Genomic DNA, 12,419 nt, shown 5'->3' on the forward strand with positions numbered 1-12,419 from the left:
ACACTGATTTTCATGCAGGGAATATAAATCTGATTCTGTCTTTTCTTTGAATTGGATGTAAATGTACAAGTAAGCAATTGCGCAGCTCTTAGTACCTGAAATACACAAGAATTTCTTTGTGTAAGTTGAACTGCATATTTTATTTCACTAGATATTTTATACTGATGTTAGCATGTGTATGACAGTCTTCCTAAAAATCTTACAGTGCAAGCTGTATCATACTAAACTGTACACCTTATACTTTTGAAGTGATCTTCGAGGGTGGGTTTTTGTTTTTTCCTCTTTTTTTTGGTTTGTTTTTGTATGTGTGTGGTTTCTCATTCAGTGTGACCAGTCAGTTCTGTAAGTCAAACCAAGGAGGTACTAGTACCTCCTTCGTCAAACCAGTTTCTCACATGTAAGTTGGGCCTGATGTGCTGTGACCATCTAGTCACACATGTGTATCTTCTGCAGCAACCCATGGGAGTATATCATGACAATTACTATAATGAGAAACTTTTGTCAGTCCCAGTTACAACTGTATCTTGTTACTACGGGTTTGCCTGTTGGCCTACGTTTATAAACATGGAGCTGCAGCATGAATAAGATAAAAAGAATCAGCAGTCATGTAAATGAAAAAAAAAAAAACTGGAGACTCTACCTTATTAAACTCAATGATCTTTCTTAAGTCTCAAGGCTCTGGAGTCTTAACTTTACTAAACCTTTTTTTTTTTTAAATCAAATAATTGATCTACTCTTCTATACTTCTCTATGATGAATTGTAATGCAAGACATGAACAACATTAATTTGTCAAAGAAAATAGGTATGAAACAGACACGTTATATACAGGCGACTTCTGTTATAACAAAGTCCTTGGGACCAGTGGTTTTTCTTTCGTTTTATCAAAATTTTGATATATCAGAACCAATAAAGTGTATTAAGAATCTGTAACTTGATGATAATGTTGGGCCCTGATTTCACTTCGTTGTATCCGAAATTTAGTTATATCCATGTTCGTTATAACGGGAGTGTACCAATTGTACCAATTGTAGATGCCCATTACGAAATGGGAAGATTAATAAAAATGTATGACTGCCTGTAACCAGTCTTATATGAATGTGTATCCTTTGTGTTTTAAAGATATATATGTACAACTGTATATATATATATATATATATATATATATATATATATATATATATATATATATATATATATATATATATATATTTAATATAAGGCTTTATGTTTTCATTCATCTGCAAACTCCTTTTTGCACTCATTGACAACATGAGTTGATGCAGGTGCAAAGTGTACAAATTTCAATATACCTGGTACGCTTACAAAAAGTTGCAACCACTGGTAAAATGCAAGTACATGTGTACATATTGCATTGTGTTATCATCAAGGAAACAAACCGAGACAAATACATTGTAGTTTTTGTTTCATTTCACATTTATTCAATTCAATTTGAAAGTTTTTCACCATAAAAAGATACGTTGTGAATTATGATACATATACTGTACACAATACGTCATCATATTGTCACAATATGAAGATAAAGATAAATCAATGCACAATGAACATAGGAATTAAGAATATGCTCAGAGGCTACAGATACCATATTATAATGTAACAATAATAACACAAAACTATGTCACATTAAATTACACACTCCTAGAGGAAATAGGTGATTATATAATCTGTATTTATAAGAGCAGGTGTAGTTATATCATTAATACAACACATTGTATATAGCAAGACCGGGCGTCCCAAATCAAGTTGTGCGTAGATCACACTTTTATTGACTATGATAGGAGGATATAAAATTATTAACTTGGTTTGGTGTGGAGTATTCTTCAGGCACAAACAAAATATACATATCATGATACCTACAGTGCACATAACATGACATACAGTGAAAACAACTGAATATACGGTACAATACACAATACGACATGAATACGGTGGCGATTGCCGGCAGTGGCAGTAAGTATGCAACCACAAAGGCCATTTGGACCATGCCAAAAGGGCCCATTGTCTTATCTAAACATGTGCATTCCTAACTCCTCGAGGACAGGTTGATTTTGCTATAACATGCATTTCCCATAGACGCTTGCCCGAGTATACTTGAGACTTGTCCTCACTGGGTTTTGTACCGCTCTAAGCACCAGCATCTCATAATACCGTTCACAATGTACACCAAGACGTTGCCAATGAGAATGACAAACTTACTACATGTACACACATGTTGTGTCGGAGTCTTGAACCTTTTCAGTGCCCAATGGCATGCACATGCCCTCAAAATACTCTAAAGAGGTAGGTTAGATTTATGTTGAAGCCCAAGATGTCGGGTTTATCACTATACTATCTGCCAAAGGAAATATGCATGCACTTTGTGTATTGGGGTTTACTCATGAGTACCATGTCTCAAGCACAGTACAGTGAAACCCTGTTATGTACAACAATACAAATAAAGTGATTCGAGTGATTGGACACACATTTGGCACTTGAGTATGATGAGTCACCACTTCAGTTCTCTTCACAGAACTAAATCAAGAGGATGTCCAGCTCTGTATCAAAGAACGTCCCCATAAAAATGCTGATTACACTTTGTTTTCCTCTGCCGTGAGAAAATTCTCCACTTCCTGATTGAAATCATCTGCAAATCTCAGGTGAAGGTTGTGCTTGCCTTTGGGCCAACGAATAAGCCTTGATGCAGACAAAGAAAAAGAGAGGAGATGGATAGTAAGATGATATATTTTTATAATTACAAGAAGTGCGGCTGCCTCAACTTAGAGGAGTTTCATGTCACTGTTAAATCATGATTTGTACCCCGATTGAAGTTCACTACACATGATAATAAGCTTTATTCACAAGCAGTACCAAATTCATACAAGGAGAAAGATGATGTTCTGCAAGTGTAACATATGAAAACTAAATAAAAATTTACACAGGCTACTCACAAAGTTTACAAGATTTGTGTTGTCTGAACTAAACCTATTTGACACTTTATCAATGATAACTATATGTAGAATAGTATAAAACATACAGTTGTACAGAAGAACATGCAAAAATGTTTGGGAGATATTGATACATGTATATAGAAACATTCGCAACCGTGAAATCATATTAAGTGAATGTAATAAACACTGGCTCAGTGTGGAAAAAAAAAATATATGTGATTATGTTATCATCTGATCATGACAGTTGAGTATCAAAAGTCATGTGAAATATTTTCAGTTACTTTTTCTCAATCAAAATGGGTTCATTTGTTAGTATAAAATACGGAAAAAAATCCATAATTGTTTGGTTCAATTGTTAACACATTCATATCAAATGTAGAAAGTTTTTATTTGCATTACATGGAATTAGAAATCAAAAAAAATACATGAAAAACAAAAGTGTGCATGCATGTGTGCTGTGGAAACAAGTCAAGTGAAGAAGCAACAGACATTAATCATGCATACCTGGATCCCTTGATTGCTGATGAGAGAAATTCTGGATGTTCAGGCATCACCATGGCATCCAGGTCTCCATGGAAGATGAGAGTCGGGCAAGAGATGCTCTTGGTCTCCTGTGTACGAATGTGATTGATTGCGCGATGTAAATGGGATAGTATAGCTTTGGTTGGGACCTGGCTTAAAGTTTATAACTTTTTGGGGGAAGCTAACAAGAAACCTCTTATGAAATACATTTGTACATGAAAGAGCATAAAATTCCCAGAGGAATTCAATGTTTGTTATATGAAAATTGGTTTTGAAATGGCTGAGATATCCAAAACAAATGAAGCTTATAAAAGGTGGGACCCACCTTTTATTACGATCACTTTGTTTTACTTTGTTTTTTGATATCTCAACCATTTCAAAACCAATTTTCATTAAATAAACCTTTAATTTCTCTAGTACATGTATGCTCTGCAACATTTTGTAGTTGTTGGTTTTTAATATCTCACAAAAATTTAAAAACTCAATCTTCAACTCCGCTGATACTTTACTATCCCTTTGATACACAGTGACAATGTATGACATCATGGAACACTGCAAAGACCTGTTTCAAAGTGGATGGTGAAATTGGTAAAATAACTGTTCGCCATGAGAAAAGAAATAATTTGTATGCATACTCAACGATTCAAAACTATGACCTTCTGATCACCGTGTACAGGTATCTTATCCAATAGACCACCGAACTTCTGCCCAACAAAATTACGTTGATGTCGGGCAATTTGTCGATCAGTTGCAATAAAAACAACTAGATGAAAGAAATGTATAAATTTGAATAATTACACAGTACCCACTGCAAGCTATAAGGATTAGAACCAGCACTGGCTGTCAGGCGGAAGTTCAATAAGTTTCCAAATATCCTGTGAGTACTGTACGATAAAAAACTATTTTGTGGTTCAGCTTCAAGTTCCAAGTGCCTAATGATATTTGTTTCCAGAACTATATCTCCAAGAATCTCACAGCAGTGAGAAGTGGGAGATAAATCTGAAGAATAATTAGTGTAAGAAACTTTACCTTAATGCATATGTCCCCACCAGGGTTGCTAAGGAACTGTTTGGCTCCATCACACCAGGCACTCCACAGCTTGGCAAAGCCTTCCTCACCATACACAGCTACCATGGGAGCTCGCATCCTCTCACTCCACTTACTGATGTCTCGCGTGGCTGTTGGCGAGATGGGCTGAAATGCATCTCTTTTTCTGACATAGATCTTTGTTGCTTGTTACTTCCAAAACAATCATTAAGCAGCTACTGAATGGAGTTAATTTGCATTAATTTGTGTTTGGAATTGAGACTGCCTTCATAATAACTATGGCTTATATAAACAAACACACACACACACACACACACACAAAATAGTTTTAGTATGGACAAATAGGCCCATTGTAAAGGAAGAGAAGCATGCAAAAACTAACTGCAAACCTTGACTGCATTTAAAACTGCTTGAAAGAAAATGAAAGCAAACTTGTTCAGTTTTATATATAAGAGCCCTATTCATGTCTGGAAAATCACTGCCTATACAAATAGAAAAGTGAACTGTAATATTTCACTTTTTTTCACAATGATATGACAGAAGAAAACTTATACTACACTGTATATTAAAACAAAACACTGGCTACGACACCATGACATGAAAGGCAAACACGCAAACCTTCAAAAAGCTCCACATCTTGCTCTGTGAAGTAGGCATTTGAGCCCCATATGACAAGCTTGTGGACATCAGCTGGATAGGTTCCAGCAAGAATCTGTGCTGTGATACCGCCGTCACTCCAACCAAGGGGGCAAAACTGAGAAAAACCTAGAGCCTGAAGGTGTGAAATTACAACAAGAAAAACACCAAAATTAAGCAAACAAATGCATTTCAGAACTTCAGTGATTAAGAAAAAGTCTAATTTGGGTGGGTAGCGTAATGAGTGTTGAAAACCTTGTCTTTCCCTCATAAATATATTGTGGAAGACGTGATATTTAAAGGGATGGTACAGTAGGGCAGGTACAGTACAGTAGGTACAAGGCTTGACATTAGTAGCAGCCTGGTGGCCCAGGTCCCACAGAAATAGATCACTCTCGTATCAAAATTTCAGACACAATACTACATTGGTACACTCCACGAGACAACTGTCTTGAGCTAGTTTCTGCACTTTTGCCCATTAGTCCTCCCAATCCATTCTGTAACTCCATATTCATATCAAAATTCTGTCACGTGCTTACAAACATATCTTGCTGTTGGGGCACTGCTAAAACCACACTAGGCTGTAAAGCATCATAGATATTTTCAGATAAATATGATCTCTTTCTTCTCTACTGAGACAACCCCTATCAAACTTAGTATTGATTTACTTGTTATCAATATCATGTCCCTATTTTCTAAGAACTCTGAAAAAGAGAATTTCTCAAGCATCATAGATGGTACAACAAGAGTTGGACCTACACATACAAGTGTACATGTAGCGGTAGGTTAGTGAAACAACCTTCTCTGTTAGATTTGTTATATTCTGCTATTTACATGTAGATTGTCTGTGTATCATCTCTATTTATTTTACTCATGTTTGTATTCTCATATACACTACTGTATATTATTTTGTATATCTTTTGTTTGTTTGTACTTTCATACCCCAAGAGGGGGTCGCAAAAGTCCATAAAATTCATAAATTCAAAAAAGTCTATGAAGGCAAGAACCACAAGCATCTTTTATTCAATAAACAAAACAGAGAGTTCATTTGGTCTTGTTTGACTAGTTTTCCAATACAGTAATTACAGGTGCTACTTTCTGTCTTTTGGCCAAAGGAGCTCCTACTTTAGATAGAGAAAGTTTGTTCCCTGTAATTTGTTGTTTATTTTTTTTTTTTAATAGGAATGATCTGGAAATCTTATCTTTTTCTGGAAACACTGCCCACGTTTTATAACAATTCACAGGATTCTGCAAATCATTTCATCACTCAGTATCACTCTGGTTCCAATAGTGCCCACTGGATTTCCCCTCACAATAAAATATGATATGTAGTATTATATGTGATGTAACATATTAAAATGTATATCTGCATGATCAATACAGTTCAAATTGTGTAGTGTTGTACTTGACCACTGGCAGCCAATGTTTGCGACAATCTAGCTCCTGATTGGTATAGATTCTAAGAACGATCTCATCTCTATATATATTGATAGTGTGGCCATGATGTTACAAATTTTGGAAAGGAATCAACATCGTCCTATAATCGTTAAATAACTTTAAAATCTCCAAAACTCACTGAAGGCTCCACCACTTTCATGCACTCATCACCACTCTGCACATGCAATTCATGACTATTTATGACTAAGCTACTCAGTTGGAAATGCTATCATAGCTTGATAAGCATATCTATGCCCGACAAACAAAATGACACCAAGAAGGTTTTGCCACCTCAGGTGGCACCAATAAGTATAACCCATTTTTCGGGTCTTGGCCCATGGACTACAGTGGAAAGTAGCTGCTTGGCGGAGGTCTGCGCTCTCAGAGTGCTTTTCTAGTTATCAACTCTTTATGTGCCATGGTAGAAACTCCCTGAGTGCCACATTATTCTCAGACACCAAGGAAGTCATACTTTGAGAGAACATGTTGCTTTTCAAATCTATGTAACATTTAAGAATTTATGTTGAGCTGGTCATGTAGTGCACTGAGTTGTAAAGAAAATGCCAAGCTTTGCTTTGATGTACTGTAAATTGCCCATCAAATATATGATTTATTTTCTTTTTAAATGACCAGTAGCTACATAACAGTAAAGGCCTGACTTTTGCACACAAAACAGTGGCAGAAACTTAGAATTTACTAGCAAATCCCGCAGGGAACATTGATTGATAGCCAATTACCACATAAAATGCAAGCTAAATATGAGAGGAAAGGAATTATGAGAAATGCGTTCATTGTTCTGTGGCATTTGGCGATTTATCGACCAGTTTTGGCGGGTTTGTGCATTTGAGCAGAATATGCGAAGTTGGCACGTCGTCAATTGAGTCGGGCATGCGAACGTGGCACATAAAGAGTTAATGAACCGTGTAATTTGTATTGAATAATTGTCAGGATTTTTTGTATTCATCAAGTTCACCAATTCTTCTTCAAAAATCCTATGATTTGTACAAAGAAGAATGTATAATTTGTATATGTTTGTCATGAAATTGCAGAAATAAATGAATATCAAATCAAATATCAAACATCATACCTTCATGAGGTCTCTCGCATCCTTAGCATCACGGTGGAAGAAGTCGGCGGGAAAGTCCCGCTCTGGCGGCCTGGACTTCCCATACCCTCTGGGGTCAAAGGCTACGATGGTGAAACGGTCTCTGTTGAGTTTCTCCAGCTGCGGTTGGAAGTCAGTCTTTGTTGAACCTGCAGAAGCATTGAGCCAAGAACCCACATCGGTTCATGTAATGTTAATGGTATTCCACATCTCTACACACATTCTTGATGCTACTCATGTGCATGTCCGAAGTTTACAGGCAATACACATATTGCCAAACAATACATAAACAACAGCAATATAAAATCACTGCTGGTTCTGTTAAAACTAAAAAAGAAAAAAAGAAAGAACCTGGTACACATTTGTGAAGAAAAGAATATGGCAACATTTTCATATATTGACCATAAACAACACATACATCCATGCTACAAAACACAGCACATATAAAGGCACAAACAAAAGAAGTAAAAAAGAGAAAAACACTGAAAATCAATACCAAAATTAAGATAGAACAGTCCAGGGCCCCATAACAACTCTTGCTGGAATGGCAATTGTCATAGTAATGACAAGACTCCAGCTTCCTGATTGGCTGTTGCTATTGGAAGTTGCCATTCCAGCAAGAGTTGTCATCCTAACATCTTTTATGAAACAGGGCCCAGGTCTGACTTTGTTGTCCAGATGAATAGTGTGCGAGGGAAAGATTTAATGGATAGAGATATTAGGATTGTATGATGGGGATGGGAGGAAAGTCAGGCCTGTCACGCCATTATTCTCAGACTATTACGTTCTGGCAAAGTCAGAAACCATACTTTTTTTTTCATTCTCAGTGGCAAAGCCATGTCATCTCTCAAGGACTTACAAAAACATTGTTGACATTAAAGTAGTTTACAAGTTTGCAAACAGTGATGCTGTACTACCCCACTGTATAAATACTTAATTGCTGGAGAGGGCATATATGACAAACTTCAAATCATACCCAGTGCTCCTGGCATCAGTAGTATTGCAGTTGGACCGCTACCGACTTTCTCGTAGTAAAGATCCACCCCATTGACGCCTATCTTGCCTGATGCCATGCTGGATGAACTACACAAAAGAAAACAAATAAATAAACAAACAAACAAACTAACAGATAATAAATAATTAGGCCCTATTTTTAGAGGAAAAGGAGACGTTGCAATATTTTTTGACGAACATGATGCTAACGAGTCTGATTGTACTTGTGTGTGTGTGTGTGTGTGTGTGTGTGTGTGTGTGTGTGCACTTTAGTCTACTGCATAAAAAGTAGGTTCGCACCGTATGCGAGAGATGTTGTTCATCTTATCTTATCTTTTCTTTTCAGCTGGGACTGACAACTGTGTAAAAGACTTGTTCACATTTATAATCAACATTCAGCCACCTCATATTTTTTATATAAAAACTTCAAAGTAGTCTACATTGATCTGCCACACTTCTAATTATTACACCTGAATATCTGTAGAGTCTAGATATAAATAATTTCAAAATGCATGATCCTCCTGTAGGCTGTAATAAATATTCTTCTACTAAGTTCTAGAACTGAGATGAGATTCTTTCTTAGCTTGTAGTCCGAAGTTAGTAGTAGCTGGAGCTCTCATGCAAATATTGAGCTATAAAAAATGTTGAGCCCCTTTTAAGTTGCCTAATAAATTTTTTTTTTCGTCATACACGATCCCTTATGGCCATTAATCTTCTTCCTTCCTCATGAGGTTAGAAGGTAGCTATGTTAGCAGTCTGTCGTTAGATTAACAAGTAGAACACACTTTTGGTTCGTGAAAAAAAGAAAAGAAAAAAAAAGTGGAAAAATCGGGGAAAAAATCACAACACCCATGAATTTGAATTTCCAAATATTCCGCCCTTACATAAAGTTCCTGTCTAAGCACCAGCGTGGCGATGGGGGCAGTCCCCCCCCCCCCCTTAAGATTCTGAATAATTCTGAGTGCACAAGACTTATCACTTACATTCCGAAAAATCAATAGTTCCCTCATGTACAAGGGGGAATATCCCCTTTTAATCAACTCTATCCTCTCTCAGTTCCCCCATCATTTTTTTGTTGTTGATAATTTCCCACATATTCCATCAAATATGCGTATACGAGATATCTCAATTTCAACTTTAAAAAGGCAAAAGCTCCCTCATATGGGAAGGGTGGGGATAGCACTCTCCCACGTTTTCTCCCTGTTCGCCCCTCCCCCCCCCCCCTCGTCCAGTGCATACAAGTAGATTATGGCTACACTTTGAGTTTTCCAAATATATGCCACAAAATGTGTGCACCAAAACGTTTAACTGCAATCAGAAAATACAGAAGCTCCCTCATGTAGGAGGGAGAATAGGGCTTATCCCCTCCCACGTACATCATCCTGCTATGTCTCCTTCCACAGTCATGCACTTCTCTGATTGACAAATTTCCAGATATTCCAACAGAAATGTGCGCCAGATTGTTGAATTTCAGTTCTAAAAATGAAAAAAGCTCCCTCAAATATGGGAGGGGTATCTTGCCACCCTCCCATTGATTGGTCCCCTCTATAAACTTAATATACTTTGGGGAATGACAATCTCTGAATTTTCCACAAAAAGTGTGCTTCAGATTGCTTTATTTCAATTCTAAAAACGCAAGAGCTCCGTCGATCGGGAGGGGGCATCCCCCTCTACCTCATTAGGCTTTGTACTTTCACACAGATGATGCACACGCAGAATAAGAGCTAAATGCTGTGCTTTTGCTATTAACACTTCCCTGAAATAAAAAGCCCTAATTATTTCCATTACTATTTTTCTTTTTTTTGGGGGGGGGGGGGGGGGAGCTAGAAAAAAATTCCAAGTACTAGTATTGCGCCAAAAGTTTGCACCAGATCGCTGAATTTCAGGTCTGAAAATGTAAAATCACTTCGTGTGGGAGGAGAAATATCCCTTATGTACACCCTCGTGTGCATGCCTTTTCTGTCTGATTGCTTAACAAACAGCGTTCATTAACCATACCAGACACTGTGCGAAGCACACACAGTGACTGGGCTGTGTATAGTTAGCGTTCATGAAATTCATTGTAAGAATTAATACAAGAAGTTTATTTAAATGCTACCGCTTTATAGGCAAATTGTTCAATATTAAAATCCACATCAAAATATGCTGCTACCTTAAACAAGTGGGGCCGTTTCAAGTCGATAAAACATGCAGAAACATGCATCAAATTGCACCATTTACAACATCAAAATACAAAAAGTTCTCACCGTGCACGTTGAGAACTTTTTGTATTTTGATGGGCTGTGGGAGGGGGGACACCCCCCTCCTACGCCCTCCCCCTCTCGCTCGCTCCACTCGCTCGGGCTCGGTCTCTTCGCTCCCTCGCATAGTAACCGTCAAGATCATCCTGGCTATGCCAGTGCGTCTAAGCGCGTGTGGGGTGGGGGGGGGGGGGAGGGCTTGACCTTGACACACCTCTCCCCCCCATGGTCCCGCAGGCCCCCCCCCCCCCCCCCCCACACACACACACGTACACACACGTCCACACACTGAAAAACGTTCCACGGCCCCTGCAGGGGGTAGGTGCCTATAGGCCTAAATCTTATTTACAAAACTCAAAGGAACTCTTGCCCAGCTAGATAACGGGCAAGGCCTAAAATATCAGCTATGTATGGTAGCCCTACTACATATCGACCACCCTTTAATATTGAAACCGACCGCGTATAATTCGCGCACTGAACTCTTAGTACGCACTTCTCTGCGCGCAAAGCACATAAAAATGGATTGGCTTTGAATGTAGATTAGGATGGTGTGGGAAAACGCGATAATTCACTGTTCATTAATGGTTTTAATCAAGGACAAAATTTCGAATGAATATTTTCACCGAATCGTAATGACAGCACAATGTAATGTCTATGGAAGTTTCTAAAAGGCTTCTAAAAAGCTTCGTACAACACGGTGTTCAATACAACTCGGTTTACGTGCATTGTCAATGCAAAATCAGCGGTCGATCCTAAAAACGCGATTTACCGCGGGGAGCTGAAACGAGGCCACGCAAGTTCGTCGGCGATATTTTTGCACTGAAACTTCGAATCGACAAGGGAACAACGGCATTTGATAGAGTTGGATTTTCTCAATCACGTAGGTCAAGTTTTTTACGTGAATTTCAGTGTTAAATATTCCTATCAAGCAAATAAACATTAGGCGGTCGATTAGTAGTAGGTCCAACCCTACATGATGTAGCTATGTAAGCTAGTATCTAATTAATAGTAACAGCATCTAAAGTGTTACTAGATCTATTATCTGCTTGAATCTTACGTTCGACCTTGTTGAATTAAGAGCACCGACTGTTTTTGCTTGACATGTAATCGGTGGTTCAGTGCTGCGCTGATCAATCCCCTTCCTCTCGTCCACGGAGTTGACACCAGTTGCTTCAAAAGCTGAGAACGAAACATAGCGTTTCGCAGTTAATTGGCACTGATTGGACACCTGCGAATGATAAGACGCAGCCAGATCCGAATGTAGAAAGTGAGTTCGAAGGGTAAAGTTAAAGTTTGTACGAGTGCTTGTATGTGCAATGTTGACAAATGCTCATGGCCTGCCAGGACGCGCAGTGCATGCAGGCAGCTGCAGAACCGACAGCTACAGGTTCGATGTCGAAAATCTCCAAAACATATTTCACTTTACAGGCACCATAGCATGCACATAACGAGCGAACGCGCGCGTGTACGTACGCCTGTTATTTACTCGTAGG

The 12,419-nt window shown here is 38.2% G+C and overlaps 1 protein-coding gene across 1 annotated transcript; it reads right to left on the minus strand.

Moving 5' to 3' along the window:
• Positions 1–1,411: 1,411 nt before the first annotated feature.
• LOC140232602 (valacyclovir hydrolase-like) lies at positions 1,412–12,338 on the minus strand. Its single transcript, XM_072312699.1, has 7 exons — positions 11,984–12,338; positions 8,670–8,776; positions 7,676–7,842; positions 5,134–5,287; positions 4,498–4,646; positions 3,451–3,557; positions 1,412–2,692 (listed from the first exon to the last, which is right to left on the minus strand). Exons 1-7 carry the CDS (start codon positions 12,118–12,120, stop codon positions 2,587–2,589), a joined length of 927 nt encoding a protein of 308 aa, XP_072168800.1. The 5' UTR covers positions 12,121–12,338; the 3' UTR covers positions 1,412–2,586.
• Between the last annotated feature and the right edge of the window lie 81 nt (positions 12,339–12,419).

Source organism: Diadema setosum, chromosome 9 (genome assembly GCF_964275005.1).
Source record: "Diadema setosum chromosome 9, eeDiaSeto1, whole genome shotgun sequence".
Lineage (NCBI taxonomy): Eukaryota > Metazoa > Echinodermata > Echinoidea > Diadematoida > Diadematidae > Diadema > Diadema setosum.

Bases quoted from the DNA above. Each gene is read 5' to 3' on its own strand.
- LOC140232602 (XM_072312699.1), bottom strand. From the start codon at position 12,120: ATGTTTCGTTCTCAGCTTTTGAAGCAACTGGTGTCAACTCCGTGGACG. The intron at 5,288-7,675 runs GTATGATGTTTG...TCACACCTTCAG, and splicing joins ATGCGAGAGACCTCATGAAG to GCTCTAGGTTTTTCTCAGTT. The intron at 2,693-3,450 runs GTATGCATGATT...GTCTGCATCAAG, and splicing joins TCAGCAATCAAGGGATCCAG to GCTTATTCGTTGGCCCAAAG.